Source organism: Scyliorhinus torazame, chromosome 12, assembly GCF_047496885.1.
Source record: "Scyliorhinus torazame isolate Kashiwa2021f chromosome 12, sScyTor2.1, whole genome shotgun sequence".
Taxonomy (NCBI): Eukaryota; Metazoa; Chordata; class Chondrichthyes; order Carcharhiniformes; family Scyliorhinidae; genus Scyliorhinus; species Scyliorhinus torazame.
Genome location: NC_092718.1, coordinates 67,199,724 through 67,215,693, shown reverse-complemented (window position 1 = coordinate 67,215,693; position 15,970 = coordinate 67,199,724). Strand labels below are relative to the sequence as shown.

General features: G+C 46.3%; 1 protein-coding gene and 1 pseudogene across 2 annotated transcripts in view; one reads left to right on the top strand and one right to left on the bottom strand.

The window, feature by feature from the left end:
- The window catches only part of spg21 (SPG21 abhydrolase domain containing, maspardin), a 102,340-nt gene that overhangs the window by 38,077 nt on the left and 48,293 nt on the right, over positions 1-15,970 (bottom strand). For both annotated transcript variants that reach the window (XM_072468826.1, XM_072468827.1), the window contains exons 4-6: positions 7,331-7,492; positions 6,146-6,226; positions 4,604-4,749 (exon numbers count right to left, since the gene is read on the bottom strand). In XM_072468826.1, the coding sequence (XP_072324927.1) occupies positions 4,604-4,749; positions 6,146-6,226; positions 7,331-7,492 (389 nt within the window). The remainder of the gene's footprint in view (positions 1-4,603; positions 4,750-6,145; positions 6,227-7,330; positions 7,493-15,970) is intronic.
- LOC140387189 (proteasome subunit alpha type-4 pseudogene) lies at positions 13,973-14,693 on the top strand (annotated as a pseudogene).

Below are 15,970 nucleotides of genomic sequence, written 5' to 3'. Positions count from 1 at the left end.
GTATTGAAGATGGAGCTGTAGTCAATAAATAGGAGTCTGATGTAGGAGTCATAGATTATCATAGAATTTACAGTGCAGAAGGAGGCCATTCGGCCCATCGAGTCTGCACCGGCTCTTGGAAAGAGCACCCTACCCAAGGTCAACACCTCTACCCCATCCCCATAACCCAGCAACCCCACCCAACACAAAGGGCAATTTTGGATACTAAGGGCAATTTATCATGGCCAATCCACCTAACCTGCACATCTTTGGACTGTGGGAGGAAACCGGAGCACCCGGAGGAAACCCACGCACACACGGGGAGGATGTGCAGACTCCGCACAGACAGTGACCCAAGCCGGAATCGAACCTGGGACCTTGGAGCTGTGAAGCAATTGTGCTATCCACAATGCTACCGTGCTGCCCTTGTTGTCGAGATGCTCCAGGGATGAGTGTAGGGCCAGGAAGATGGCATCTGCTGTGGATCAGTTGCGGCGATATGCGAATTGCAGTGGATCTAGGTGTTCTGGAAGTATGGAGTTGATGCGCTTCATGACCAACCTCTTGAAGCACTTCATTATGATCGACGACAAGGCCACCAGACGGTAGTCATTGAGGCACACTGCCTGGTTCTTATTTGGCATCGGTATGGATATGATGGTGGTCTTCTTGAAGCAGGTGGGGACCTCAGAGCGGAGTAGGGACAGGTTAAAGATGTCCGCACACACATCTGCCAGCTGGTACGCGCACACTCTGAATGAACGACCAGGGATCCCGTCTGGACTAGTCGCCTTCCGAGCGTTCATTTTCAGGAAGGCTGATCTGACTTTGGAAGCTGTGACTGTATGTGTGTGTTTTGGGCACTCAACAGCGGATCGATGGTTTCCGGCTCGAACCGAGCATAGAATGCATTGAGTTCATCGGAGAGGGATGCGCTACCGCCGGGGATACTGCTCGGTTTTGTAGCCCGTTAAGTTGCCAATCTAACCAGCCCATCAATATCGCCCTGTAATCTAAGGCCTTGCTCCTCACTGTTTACCATACCACCAATTTTCATGTAATCTGCAAACCTACTTAACATACCTCCTATATTCACATCGGATAATTAATGTACACCAAACGACAAGGGATCCAGGACTGATCTCTGCAGAACACCTCTGGACACAGACTTCCAGTCACAAACAACCTTCAACCATCACCCTCTGCCTCCTACCACTAAGACAGTTTTGGATCCAGTTTGCCAAATTACCCTAATTTCCATGGGCTCTTCAATGGGAAGGAATTGGCTGCCACTGCAGCAAGAGCTATATTATTGGATGCCCCGAACAGGTGCCGGAATGTGGCGACTAGGGGCTTTTCACAGTAACTTCATTTGAAGCCTACTTGTGACAATAAGCGATTTTCATTTTCATTTCAACAGTATCCGCAAAGTGACTACAATAGCATGTCTTCTGGTTCAGAAGACATGAGCACATCATGGTGCCACAATTGAATATCTGAGAAAATAATGAATTATCTGAGAAAAACATTTCCGATGTCCATTTTGTCTGCTTAATGACAACCAGAACAGTTAGTTTGTCAGTTGTTTGTGGGCCAGATTTAGTGTTACAAAGGAACATATGAGCATAGGAATTAGGAGCAGAAGTAGGCAATTCAGCCCTTCGAGTCTGCTCTGCCATTCAATCAGATCATGGCTGATCTCGTCCTGGTCTCAAATCCACCTCCCCACCTGTTCCCCATATCCTTTTAACCCGTTTAAAACAAATCAGAAATATATCTATCTCCTTCTTGAAACCATTTAATGACTTAGATTTCACCGCACTATGTGGCAGCGAGTTCCACAAATTCTCCATCCTCTGCAAGTAGTTCCTCCTCATCTCAGTTATAAATCTACCGCCTCAACCTATATCCGTGACCTCTCGTTTTAGATTGCCCACTAGGGGGAACATTTGGTCTATGTTTACTTGATCAATCCCTTTTAGTATTTTATATACCTCACTCAGTTCCCCTCTTATCCTTCTAAACTTCAGCGAATATCAGCCCAAACTGCTTAATCTCTCCTCGTACATCAACCCTTTCATCCCCGGAATCAATCTGGTGAACCTCCTCTGAAGTGCCTCCAATGCCACCACATCCTTCCTCAAATAAGGAGACCAAAACTGGACAAAATACTCCCGATGTGGTCTCACCACACCCTTTACAATTGCAACAGCAACAACATTTTCACTACTTTTATACTCCAGTCCTTTTGAAATAAATGCTAACATTCCATTTGCCTTTTTAATTACATGCGGTTCTCAGCATACATCAATATTGATGAACTTGTTTCTAATAATGTACTTTGAAGCTGAATACACTTGCATCGAATAATTGAATTCATTTAAGTGCAGTAGATGCTGGGACAGCGAGTAAATTTGAGAAGTTAGATGGATTTTTAATTGATAATGGGTTGAAGAGTTATGGAGAACAGGCAGGACGGTGGAGTTAAGCCAGGATGAGATCAGCTATGATGGTATTGAATGGTGGAGTGGGCTAGAGAGGCTAAATTACCGACTCCTGCTCCTAGTTCATGCATTCCAAGAAAGAACTACTCTGGCTGATTTCACCATCCAGCTCTCGGTCTGTAGCACAGTAGATTACAGACACTGGGATGCAAGGAAGGAAGGACCCTGGGTTTTGAACCCAGAGAAGACATCAACATCGAGTGATCGTAGCCTGCCAGCCTCCTTTACTAAGTGCGGGTAAAACCCAAAGCTCAGTTGTGAGTCTGAGTCATATTTTCTTGAGTAATAGAATTGTGAATAAAACTGCGTTAAACTGTGAATCTGTTTTGTCCTTTGTTCATCTCGCAAACAAGGGCACCCGAGTAAAACCTTAAGCAAACCGTTCAAACACATCAGAGGTTTTAAAGGTCCAACAAGGTGTACCTACACATGGACTACAGCGGTTCAAGAAGGCAGCTTACCACCACCTTCTAAAGGGCAACTAGAGATGGGGCAATAAATGCTGGCCTAACCATCAATGCCCACATCCTGCAAATGAATTTTAAAAATTCATGTTTTTTGTTTGCCTTCATAAAAGGGAAACAATACAGACTTTATACTTAAGGAGTCTGAATATATTAAATGGGATACACATAGTGAGGGGTTTAGGATTTTTGTAAGCAGTTTAATTGCCAGGCCTGGATTAAACATATCCTAGGCCGTTCAGAAGGATGGAAATAGTAGAGGCTCTGGCCATAATTTTCTAATCACCACAAGATTGTGGGTTCAAGTTCCACTCTAGGACTTGAGCACAAAAGTCAAGGCTAACACTTAATTATATTAAAAGTCAAGGCTAACACTCAATTATATTACAAAAATAATATTGCATTCTGAGGTGCCATCTTTCAGATATGACTTTATTTGTAAAATTGGGTGGATATGAAAGATCCTGTGGCAATATTTTGAAAATAAACACAAGGAGCTAATATCTCAATCAACATCACAAAGAACAGATTATCTGGTATTATCTGTTGGAGCTTACTGTGCATGGTGGCTGCCAATTTTCCTACATTACAACACTGACTGCAATTCAAAGTAGCTCATTAGCTATAAAGCGCTTTTGAGATTCCCAGTGATCATGAAAACTGCTGAAAGACTGCTAACATTGTTTGAAAAGTGAAAACAAATGGACTGAGTAATTACAGTAAGAAGTCTTACAATACCAGGTTAAAGTCCAACAGGTTTGTTTCGAATCACTAGCTTTCGGAGCCCATCTCCTTCATCAGGATTCACCCCACCCACTACTCCCAATGGCTGAAACCCAGCCCCCCTCCCACACCTCTGGATAATGCATGAACCAGATGGGCTTTCACATAAATCCTGTAATTATGTGGTCACCATTACTGATAATAAAGATTTATTAACGGAGTTTAGATTTCCAATCTGCCATGGAGAGATTTGAACGCATGTTTCTGGATCATTCGGCTTTTGGATTACTAGTCCAGTAACATAACCATGATACTATTGTTCCCTATATCAAGTAAATGACATGGGTAATGAATAATAGTCCAGACTAATGAAACAGAAGCAGCTTACTGAGTCAAAATACAACATTAGAATTTCTCAAATCTTTCCATTTCTCAACCATTTATGCCCTCAAGTTTTTTATTTGAAAGTCAATGCTAGTGCTTGTAGCCAGTAGACAAAGTTATTGAATTTCCAACTCAGTGAAAGAGATTCTAATGAGATGACAAACGACTACTTGTGCAAGTTGCTGTATTGGTACTTTGGCTCTAATCTCGTCAGTAAAAGTTAGCACTCAACTTTTTCAACTTAAGTACTCTTAAGGATATGATAAATCTTAATTACTGTGGAACAACTTCTCGGGCATTGAAAATTACCTTCTGCAAGTCTCATTCCTTCGAATTTTAATTATTTTGGGGGCTTTATACAAAAAATTATTGGAGGGCAAAACACCCTGGATGAAGAGGGCAGAGTTTCATGATTAGAGGGTAAAATACCCAGAAATGTAGGAAGGAATGCAAGATCTATAATACTACTGTATGCATATGGGTTCCTAAGTTGATGAGAGGTAAATGATTATTTTGCAAGGTAAAATCTTTAATACATTTGTTTCTTACCTGCTAGCAGTCCAAGACTGGTTGAAGATCGATGTGTCACTGAATGAGTTACATAAGATAAGAGAATGAACTCTGGGTGATTTATGAGCATATTCTGCAAACTTCTGTGCCAAAAATCCTCCCAAGGAAGCACCAAAAATGTGAACCTGTGCAAGTCAGATTGGGCTGGTGTTAGGTTATGTGCCTATTTTGATATTGTAGTTCAAGTGAACTTCTACAATTTACCCTTCCAGATGAATTCCACATTATCTGACTTTGTCAAATGTTTCAGCAAGAATCCAGCACTTAAGAAACAGCTCATTCAGCCAAACTGCATTTATGTTCCAAAGAAGGTTCCTCCCAGATTTCTTCATCTAACACAATAAGCATAGTGTGATTTGGACAAGTTGAATGCTTTGGAAAATGCATGGCAGATGCACTATAATGCAGATAAATGTGAGGTTATCCACTTTGATAGCAAAAACAAGGCGGCAGATTATCATCTGATTGGCGATAGATTGAGAGAGGAGAATGTGCAACGAGACCTGGGTGTCCTCGTACACCAGTCGCTGAAAGTAAGCATGCAGGTGCAGCAGGCAGAGAAGGTGGTAAATGGTATGTTGACCTTCATAACAAGATCATTCAAGTACACGAGCAGGGATGGCTTGCTGCGATTATACACGCCCTTCGTGAGACCTGGAATAGTGTGTGCAGTTTTGGTTTACTTATCGGAGGAAACATATTCTTGCTATGGAAGGAGTGCAGCGAAGATTTACCAGACTGATTCCTGGGATGGCACGACTGATGTACGAGGAGAGATTGAGTCGGTTAGTTTAGTGGTCACAGAGGAGTCAGGTACAAGAGTATAACAAAAATGATTTATTGTTAAATCAAACTATTTACAGGTCACAATCCAGGTCCCAGCTGGATTCCTATCCAGGTCAGCTTTTATGTCTGTCATCAATAACCTTCAGCGGGGTAGCTTGTATTCCAAGATGCTTACAGGGAGACGAATTGGTCCCTCCAAGTAGGTCTCATGAGGGTTATAACAGTTTGGATTGTATTTGCTGGAGTTTAGAAGAATGAGAGGGGCATCCCCTAGAAACCTATAAAATTCTAACAGGCTAGACAGGGTAGATGCAGAAAGGATGGTGGTGGTGGTGGTGGTGGTGGTGGTGGGGGGGGGGGGGGGGGGGGGGGGGGGGGGGCACCCAGTCAGTGGTGAACCTGTGGAATTCTCAACTACAGAAAGCAGTTGAGGCCAAAACATTGTATGTTTTCAAGAAGGAATTAGAAAGAGCTCTTGTGGCTGAAGGGATCAAAGGATATTGGGTGGGGGGGACACGCAGGATCAGGTTATTGAGTTGAATGATCATGATGAATGGTGGAGCAGGTTCGAAGGGCCGAATGGCCTCCTCCTGCTCCTACTTTCTATGCTTCTTCTCAATTTAATATCAGTAAATTTAGAAAATGTACTTCTGATTCCAGAGTCCAAATCACTAATGTACCCAAACAATGTACTTTGTAATTTAATCAAGTTGACAAAATTCTCCTTGTACTGACCTTATCCAGCTGTAGATGATCTAAAAGCTTCCTGAATCCATCGCAAAATTCAAGGAGGTCCCAATATACAGGATACTGTAGCTGTGAGATATTAAAAATAGTAAAATAGGACTTGTGTGAAGTTCAAAGAAATGTGCTCAAGCCACAGAATTGACAGTATAAATGGAAGCCATTTGGCCCATTCCCTTTACTGGTGCGAGCTCCTGAACTGGAGGATTCTATTCATATTTTTTGGCATCTTCTTATACTCGCCGTTTTCAAACTCAGCCATTTACTAATGCAATCTGTTAACCTGTGCCTTGTGACCCTCTGTGGTAAAGCATTCTATATGTTAAATACTACCAGGATACAAGTACTAAATATTAAGTTTATTTACTTTATGTAACTGGAGTTGGATTTATTTCACTTCAGCTGTTTATCGAGACCAGTTTTAAATTGTTTATTTGGTACCGCATCTGTGGATTAGTTTGAGCTGGTGCCAGGTTAATTAATTGACTAACTAGGTGACCTAAGTTGCATGGCAGCAGCACAGCGTAAGAGACAAAAATGCTATGGAGTTCAATCTTGGCATGGAGTTCAGCTGGGCATTTTTTTCTATAATGTGTGAAATGATGGAAGCTCACCTTAACATAGTCTCATTTGCAAGTTAAGCACAGAAACACAGTACAGAAATCCCTTGTGATGGTCGGGAAGCCAGTGTGGCTCCACAGTGTATCACAGAAAAGTACAGCACAAAGGCCAGCTATTTAGCCCATTGTATGTTGCTCCTTGAAAGAGTAACCAGTGAGAACCCCTCCCTGATTATTTCTCCATATCCCTGCAATTTGATTCCCCTTCAAGGATTTATCAAATTCCCCTTCGAGGCAAATATTAAGTCTGTTCTCACCACCCTACCAGGCAGTCCATTTCAAATCCTAATCATCGTTACATAATAAAAAGTGTAATAACTGGAAATTTTGAGTCCCTGAAAAGAAAGGTGGAAATGCTCAAGGAACACTGGCCACACCAGGAGTGGTGTTTCTGGATCATACACTCCACAGTACAGTCATCCAAGATTTGGGTGCCAGACTCTTCAGGAATCCAGAAGAGAGATAGAAGTACGTGACCATGTTATGAATGCTCGATGCTTATAAGCTGTCTTTATTAATTTACGGTAAAACAGAACACCATTCGACCCATACTTACGGAGATAACTCTGTAACCCCATCCAGTTAGGGCCAAAATCTGCTGGAAAAACACATCTGCCGTTCCACTGACAGGGGGGAGAAATATAACTGGGCATCTTATGTTTCTAGGTCCTGCATCATAAAGGGACCAGACTTTACTATCATCATCATCCACTATTATCTGCAATATGGAGTAAAATTAAAAGTTAGTCAAAACTTGAACTAAATACAGATTCCAAATAATCAAAAACATTACTTTGCTCTGCAATGGGGGAATTACCTGCAAGATCATAAATCAGACTCAGCTGCAACGGGCCCACATCTGATCGATGACATTTAACATAGATTAATGAAAGTAGTGTTGGGTGAGCGGGGAGGGCTAAAGCCAAGCTTACAAAGTTGCTAAGTTGGAAATGGGCCTGGGTGTTATAATGTACAAGTCTAAAAAGATCCACGATCAGAACTATGAGGCTATAATATGGCTAACAAATTACTGGGATGAATTGCAAGGACAATCCAATATAAAACAAACAACATGAGTGAATGTCCTTGATTCGGTCACATCTAGAATATGGTGTTCAGTTTTGGTCCCTGCTCAAGGTGCATGGTCTTAAAAAAAGGGCCGGAGGAAGACTACAGATTGTACCCCAGTTTAAAAGCTCTTTGTTTATATGATGTTAACTGCAACAACACAGATCTACATTAGACATCAGAGGACCAATGACCTCTGGAACAAGTTGCCAGCTCATGCAATAATGCAAATTCACTACAAATATCTAAAAGGGAGCTGGTGAGCCTATCACTGATACAATGCTATTTGTATGAACAAAGGGATGTGGGATGTACAATAATGTGCCTCACAGTCTTGATAATCTCCTGCCTTTGGAGTTTGGAACATGGGTAATAGGAACAGGAGTTCGACCTCGCAGCCCATCAAGCCTGCCCCGCCATTCACTTTAGTCCTAAATGATCAGCCCCTTATTTTGAGACTGTGCCCCAGTGATCCAGATTTGCCAGCCTGGAGAAACAACCTCCAAGTAAGTTCTACTTTGAACCTTTTCGAGCCAAGTAGGTGCTACAAAACAATGTAGCTGTTGTCACTGTGGATCAAATAAAATATGCCACAAGCTTCACTTTTTAAAGGAGTCGTAGGTAAACATTTGAATACAGTAATGCACAAGCACTTAAAAATGACACTCCTACTATTTTGGTGGGATAGCTCCTCTAATTAGCCATAAACTGTGCTCTCATGGAATATTGCTTATGTATGATATTTACACAATATTTTTGAATTCCAGTAGAAGAGAGTATATTTAGAAAAATTGTGCTCAGAAATATATTTCAACACAGGTTTCCCATCTCCTTTGATTTGGCAATGGAAAGTGCTTTCTCCTATTCATTCCCCTACATTAGTTAAACATCTCAGGTAAAATAAACTGTAAATGTAAATCAGATTTTGAAATGTTCACCGTGTTTTCACATTTCTCTATACGTAGGTGGGAATGCTCATAAGATCAGAAGAAATTGGTTGATTGCGGCCTGAACTCCACTTTCCTGCCTGCTCCCCACAAATCTAAACTCTCTACATCAAAGATCAGAATATATTCAAAGTTGAATTACACAATGATCCAGCCTCCACTATACTATGCGGAAAAGAATTCGAAAGGTTAGCAAAGCTCAGAGAATAAATTTCTCGTCTCAATCTAAGGTGGGGACCCGGGACCCTTCAAAAACTGTGTTTCTAGTTCCAGATTCCCCACAAAGGGAAACATCCTCTCAGCATTGACCCTATCAAGCCCCCTCAAAAATATTTCAAGAAGATCACCTCTCGTGTAAACTCCAATGAGTATAGGCCTAAACTGCTCAGTCATCTTTATTTTTGTTTATGTTATTTACACTGGAGGGTCTGAGGGGGTGTATACACCTGTTGTGTTAAGTCGGGGTGTTAATGTTAATTTATTATTTATAGTACGAAGTCTTACAACACCAGGTTAAAGTCCAACAGGTTTGTTTCGATGTCACTAGCTTTCGGAGCGCTGCTCCTTCCTCAGGTGAATGAAGAGGTCTGTTCCAGAAACACATATATAGACAAATTCAAAGATGCCAAACAATGCTAGGAATGCGAGCATTAGCAGGTGATTAAATCTTTACAGATCCAGAGATGGGGTAACCCCAGGTTAAAGAGGAGTGAATTGTCTCAAGCCAGGACAGTTGGTAGGATTTCACAGGCCAGATGGTGGGGGATGAATGTAATGTGACATGAATCCCAGGTCCCGGTTGAGGCCGCACTCATGTCGCGGGTCCTGAAGGCCGCGTTCTCCAAGGCGGCCTTCAGGACCCGCGACAACGCAGAATCGCCGAGCAGAAACTTATAGCCAAGTTCCGCACACATGAGTGCGGCCTCAACCGGGACCTGGGATTCATGTCACATTACATTCATCCCCCACCATCTGGCCTGCGAAATCCTACCAACTGTCCTGGCTTGAGACAATTCACACCTCTTTAACCTGGGGTTACCCCATCTCTGGATCTGTAAAGATTTAATCACCTGCTAATGCTCGCATTCCTAGCATTGTTTGGCATCTTTGAATTTGTCTATATATGTGTTTCTGGAACAGACCTCTTCATTCACCTGAGGAAGGAGCAGCGCTCCAAAAGCTAGTGACATCGAAACAAACCTGTTGGACTTTAACCTGGTGTTGTAAGACTTCGTACTGTGCTCATCCCAGTCCAACGCCGGCATCTCCACATCATGTTTATTATTTATGTACAGCGGGGAGGGGTTTGGGGGTTGCTTTTTTAGATTGTGTTTTGTACTTAACCCTGTTGGGTTCTTTTTTTTTTCTCATTTTGTTATTGATATTTTATGACACCTTTAATAAAAAAATTTTATTTTTTTTTTTAAAGAGAAAAAAAAAGAAACTGTTCAGTCTTTCCTCATAAGACAGCCCATTCATCCCAGGAATCAGCCGAGCAACCATTCTCTGAATTTTTTCCAATGCAAAGTATATTCCTCCTTCAGATCAAAACTATACACCGCACTCTGGGTCACCATGATCGCCGTAAAATCCCATCTGGTTCACTAATGTCCTTTAGGGCAGGAAATCGGTTGTCCTTATCTGATCTGGCCTACATGTGACTCTATATCCACAGCAACGTGGGTGACTCTCAAATGCCCTCAGGGATGGGCAATAAATGCCAGCCCAGCCAGCGATGCACACATCCCATGAACGAATAAATAAAAAATTTTAAAAACAGTCTCACCAAGACACTGTACAATGTTTCCCAAACGGTGTTCTGCAGAATCATGGGGTTCTGTACGACATATCAAGGGGATCTGCGATAGGCCAGGCTTCTCTAACTAATGGTAGGCAGCTCATTTAATTGATGTGGCTTGGAAAAATGCTATAAAACTGCTTGACCCATCAGGCGCTGGTTTCTCTCTGCACTGGCTGCTGATGGGCTCATTAGTGTGAATGGATCAGCTGGAAACAGCAGAAAAGTACATTTTCAAGGTAGGTTCCCGGGCGGGGAGGCAGAGCCGGCGGGCCGCCAGGGCGGGGACGGAGAGCGGGGCGCGCTACGGGGGTTGGGCGGCAGAGAGCGGGCCGCGCCGCGGGTTGGGCGGCAGAGAGCGGCGGAGAGCAGGCCGCGCCACCGGGGGGGGGGCGGGGGGGGGGGAGCGGCGGAGAGCGGCCCGCGCCACGGCTGGGGGCGGAGCGGGCCAGGGGGCGAGGGCGGAGCGGGCCAGGGGGCGAGGGCGGAGCGGGCCAGGGGGCGAGGGCGGAGCGGGCCAGGGGGCGAGGGCGGAGCGGGCCAGGGGGCGAGGGCGGAGCGGGCCGGGGGGCGAGGGCGGAGCGGGCCGGGGGGGCGAGGGCGGAGCGGGCCGGGGGGCGAGGGCGGAGCGGGCCGGGGGGCGAGGGCGGAGCGGGCCGGGGGGCGAGGGCGGAGCGGGCCGGGGGGCGAGGGCGGAGCGGGCCGGGGGGCGAGGGCGGAGCGGGCCGGGGGGCGGAGCGGGCCGGGGGCGGAGCGGGCCAGGGGGCGAGGGCGGAGCGGGCCAGGGGGCGAGGGCGGAGCGGGCCGGGGGCGAGGGCGGAGCGGGCCGGGGGCGAGGGCGGAGCGGGCCGGGGGCGAGGGCGGAGCGGGCCGGGGGCGAGGGCGGAGCGGGCCGGGGGCGAGGGCGGAGCGGGCCGGGGGCGAGGGCGGAGCGGGCCGGGGGCGAGGGCGGAGCGGGCCGGGGGCGAGGGCGGAGCGGGCCGGGGGCGAGGGCGGAGCGGGCCGGGGGCGAGGGCGGAGCGGGCCGGGGGCGAGGGCGAGGGCGGAGCGGGCCGGGGGCAGAGCGGGCCGGGGGCGAGGGCAGAGCGGGCCGGGGGCGAGGGCGGAGCGGGCCGGGGGGCGAGGGCGGAGCGGGTCAGGGGGCGGGGGCGGAGCGGGCTAGGGGGCGAGGGCGGAGCGGGCCACTGGGCGAGGGCGGAGCGGGCCACTGGGCGAGGGCGGAGCGGGCCACTGGGCGAGGGCGGAGCGGGCCACTGGGCGAGGGCGGAGCGGGCCACTGGGCGAGGGCGGAGCGGGCCACTGGGCGAGGGCGGAGCGGGCCACTGGGCGAGGGCGGAGCGGGCCACTGGGCGAGGGCGGAGCGGGCCACTGGGCGAGGGCGGAGCGGGCCACTGGGCGAGGGCGGAGCGGGCCACTGGGCGAGGGCGGAGCGGGCCACTGGGCGAGGGCGGAGCGGGCCACAGGGAGAGGGCGGACTGCGCCACAGCGAGAGGGCGGACCGCGCCACAGGGCGAGAGTGGTGCGGGCCACAGGGCGAGGCCGGATCAATGAAGTACTTCCTGCCCCCTGTTGCCCATCCCCATCCCCAACTATTGCACTGGCTTAAAAACTCTTACATTTCCATCTTTCAGTCAGGCCGTCAATTTGGGGTTGACACAGTGGTTAGCACTGCTGCCTGCCTCACAGCACCAGGGACCAGTGTTCTATTCCATTGGCCATGATAAATTGCCCTTTATTGTCCAAAAGTTAGGTGGCGTTACGGGGAAATGGGCCTGGATATGGTGCTCTTTCAGACGGTTGGTGCAGACTCAATGAGCTAAATGGCCCACTTCTGCACTGTAGGGATTCTATGATTCTAATCTGAAGCATTAACTCGGTTTCTCTCTCCACAGATGCTGCCTGACCTGCTCAGTATTACCAGTATTTTTTTGTTTTTTTCCAGATTTGCAGCATCTGCAATATTCTGCTTTAGTATAAAGAGCAAGGAAGTTACGTGAGAACCACATAGAATACTAGTTAGACAGAAAAGCTAGAGTACTAAAAGAAGCAAAATATTGCAGATGCTGGAATCTGGAATAAGAATAAAAGATGTTGGAAAAACTCTGCAGAAATCTGACAAAGAGCCAAAAGGACGACACAAAATTAATCACGTCGCTTCTATTCTCCGTTCCCAACTTGTACACCTGTCATTTTATCTTCGGAGGGCACTTGAACAGTGTCTTGGACTCAAGTTAGATCGCACAAATCCCAAGACTCTTGCCCGTTCTGGTGTTTCCAAAGCGTTCTCCTCCTTCATGACTCAAATGGGATGCCTGGACCTTTGGCATTTCCTACGTCTGGGCACTACTTTTCTTATGTCCACCACGCTTATTCGTGTATCGACAGTTATTTTCTTAGAAGCACTTCCCCCGCGGTAAACACCTCTAAAAATTCAACCATAGTCAGATCAGACCACCCGCCCCATTCCCTTGACTTGGTTCTTACACCCAAGGCTAAAGGTCAATCTCCATAGAGGTTTGACACAGCCCTATTATTCAACAGTAAATTTTGCAAGTTTATATCCAACAACGTAGACAATTTTATTAAAACAAATAAAGATTCAACCACCCCTTCGAGGAAACATTCTCCCACACTGCATATACTATCAAACAAAGAAAATTGAAACAGGAATTGGTGGACTCAATTTTAGAAATAAATCAGCACGGTGGCACAGTGGTTAGCACTGCTGTCTCTTGGCACCGAGGTCCCAGGTTCGATACTAACTTTGGGTCACGTGTGAGCTTGCACATTTTCCCCGTGTCTGTGTGGGTCTCTCCCCCACAATCCAAAGATTTGCAGGGTAGGTCGATTGGCTATGCTAAATTGCCACTTAATTTGAAAAAATATAATTGGATACTCTAAATTTAAAAAAATAAATCAGCAGTACTCCATTGCTCCCACTCCCGAGCTGTATGCAGACAGGCTAAGGCTCCAGTCTCAATTTGACTTACTCTCCACCAATAAAGTTGTGCGCATGTGACAATTTTCATGAACATCGACCGGGACAAAGCTGGTCGGCTTCTGGCACATCAACTCAAGTGCCAGTCTGCCTACAGATTAATTTCCCAGATACATGGTTCCTCCTATAACTTCATTACCAACCCCTCTGATATTAATTTGCCCGTTGCTTCCTTTTACCATAATCTCGATAAATCCAATCCTTCTTCAGATGGCTCGACAATGGCTAACTTCCTAAATAACCTAGACATCCCTTCTTTAGATGTGGACATGAATAGAGAGTTAAGACAACCTCCTGTGCCTAGAAGAGATAATGAATTGCATAAAGTTAATGCAGAGCAGTGAAGCCCAGGATCGATGGCTTCCTTCCTGATTTTACCAAAGGCTTTATCAGGTGGAATATGCAATGGAAGCCATTGGCTACACCGGGACCTGCCTGGGGATCTTAGCAAATGACGGTGTTCTGTTGGCTGCAGAGAGACGTAACATACACAAGCTACTGGATGAAGTTTTATTTTCTGAAAAAATATATAAACTAAATGATGATATGGCTTGTAGCGACACAGGAATTACATTGGATGCCAATGTTCTTACAAATGAGCTGCGATTGATTGCCCAGAGGTATCTCGTTCAGTACCAGGAACCAATCCTGTATGAGCAGTTGGTTATGACACTCTTGTGATATCAAACAGGCTTACACGCAGTTTGGAGGCAAGTTTCCTTTTGGTGTTTTGCTACTGTACATGGGATGCGACAAGCACTATGGCTATCAATTGTATCAGAGTGACCCCAGCGGAAACTACAGAGGGTGGAAAGCCACATGCATCGGGAACAACAGTGCTGCTGCAGTATCTATGCTGAAACAAGATTTCAAAGAAGGTGACATGACTTTGGAGTCGGCACTCACATTAGCAGTTAAAGTGTTGAGTAAGACCATGGACGTTAGTAAACCGTCAGCTGAAAATGTGGAAATTGCGACACTCACCAGAGAAAACGGGAAAATGTGCATCAGGTTTCTGAAGCAGAAGGAAGTGGAGGTTTTGATTAAACAACACGAGGAGAAAGAAGCAAAATCTGAGCATGAGAAGAAAGAAAAAGACCAAAAATAGAAGGCAAACTAGAACTGCAAACTGATTGAGGCCCAGGTTCGTGTTTGAGTAAAAATAGAAGTTTATTAAAAATCCAGGTGACTGCAGGTTCTTCAGTATGGAGTTGGCCGAGCCGGACGCCATCCAACTTTCTGATACACTTCCGCACAGCAGTTGTTTTGCACTAGATTACCAGATGAGTTTTTAAAATAAAGAATAACGGCAGAAAAAAAAATGTTTCCATGGTTGCCTCGACTGCCTGAGGTGGTTGTGTCTCTCTGTGCGGCAAAGGCCTTTGATCGCGTGGAATGGGATTATTTATTTACAAGCTTGGGTAGGTCTGGGCTTGGCCAAAGATTTATCAATGGACCCACCTTCTTTACACCTGCCATACTGCAAGTGAGCACACTAACTCTTCACATTCGGAGTACATTCCCCTGTGAACTTGTCAGGGGTGTCCTGAACTTGTCCCCACTACTCTTCCCTTTAGCGATAGAACCCTTATCAATAGCCTTGAAGTCGTCCACACTGCTGGTGTGGAAAACTGTGTATCCTGATAACCTCCTTTTATACATTACAAAACCTTTATTTTTAATAAACATTTTATTGAGGTATTTTTGGTATGATAACAAGAACAAAATAAACAATGTACAAGAAACTATAAACATAGAGCAAAAGCCGTCTCCCTCCCTTACAGGTCCCACCTTTATTAACCCCCTACCCTAAGCGAAACTAAACCCCCCCCTCTTCTGCTGACGATTAATTTTCTGCGAAGAAGTCGACGAATGGTTGCCACCTCCGGGTGAACCCCAACAGTGACCCTCTCAAGGCGAACTTGATTTTCTCCAAACAGAGAAAGCTAGCCATGTCCGATAGCCAGGTCTCCGACTTCGGGGGCTTTGAGTCCCTCCAAGCTATTAGTATCTGTCTCCGGGCTACTAGGGAAGCAAAGGCCAGAACGTCTGCCTCTTTCTCCTCCTGGATTCCCGGGTCTTCCGACACCCCGAAAATCGCCACCTCTGGACTCGGTGCCACCACTGCTTTTAACACCGTGAACATGACATCCGCAAACCCCCGCCAAAATCCCTTAAGCTTCGGGCATGCCCAGAACATGTGGACATGGTTCGCTGGTCCTCCCGCACATTTTGCACACTTGTCTTCCACCCCAAGGAATCTGCTCATCCGGGCCAGTCATATGAGCCCGGTGAACGACCTTTAATTGTATCAGGCTGAGCCTGGCACATGTTGCGGACGCGTTGACTCTACTCAACGCATCCGCCCACAGACCCTCCTCTATC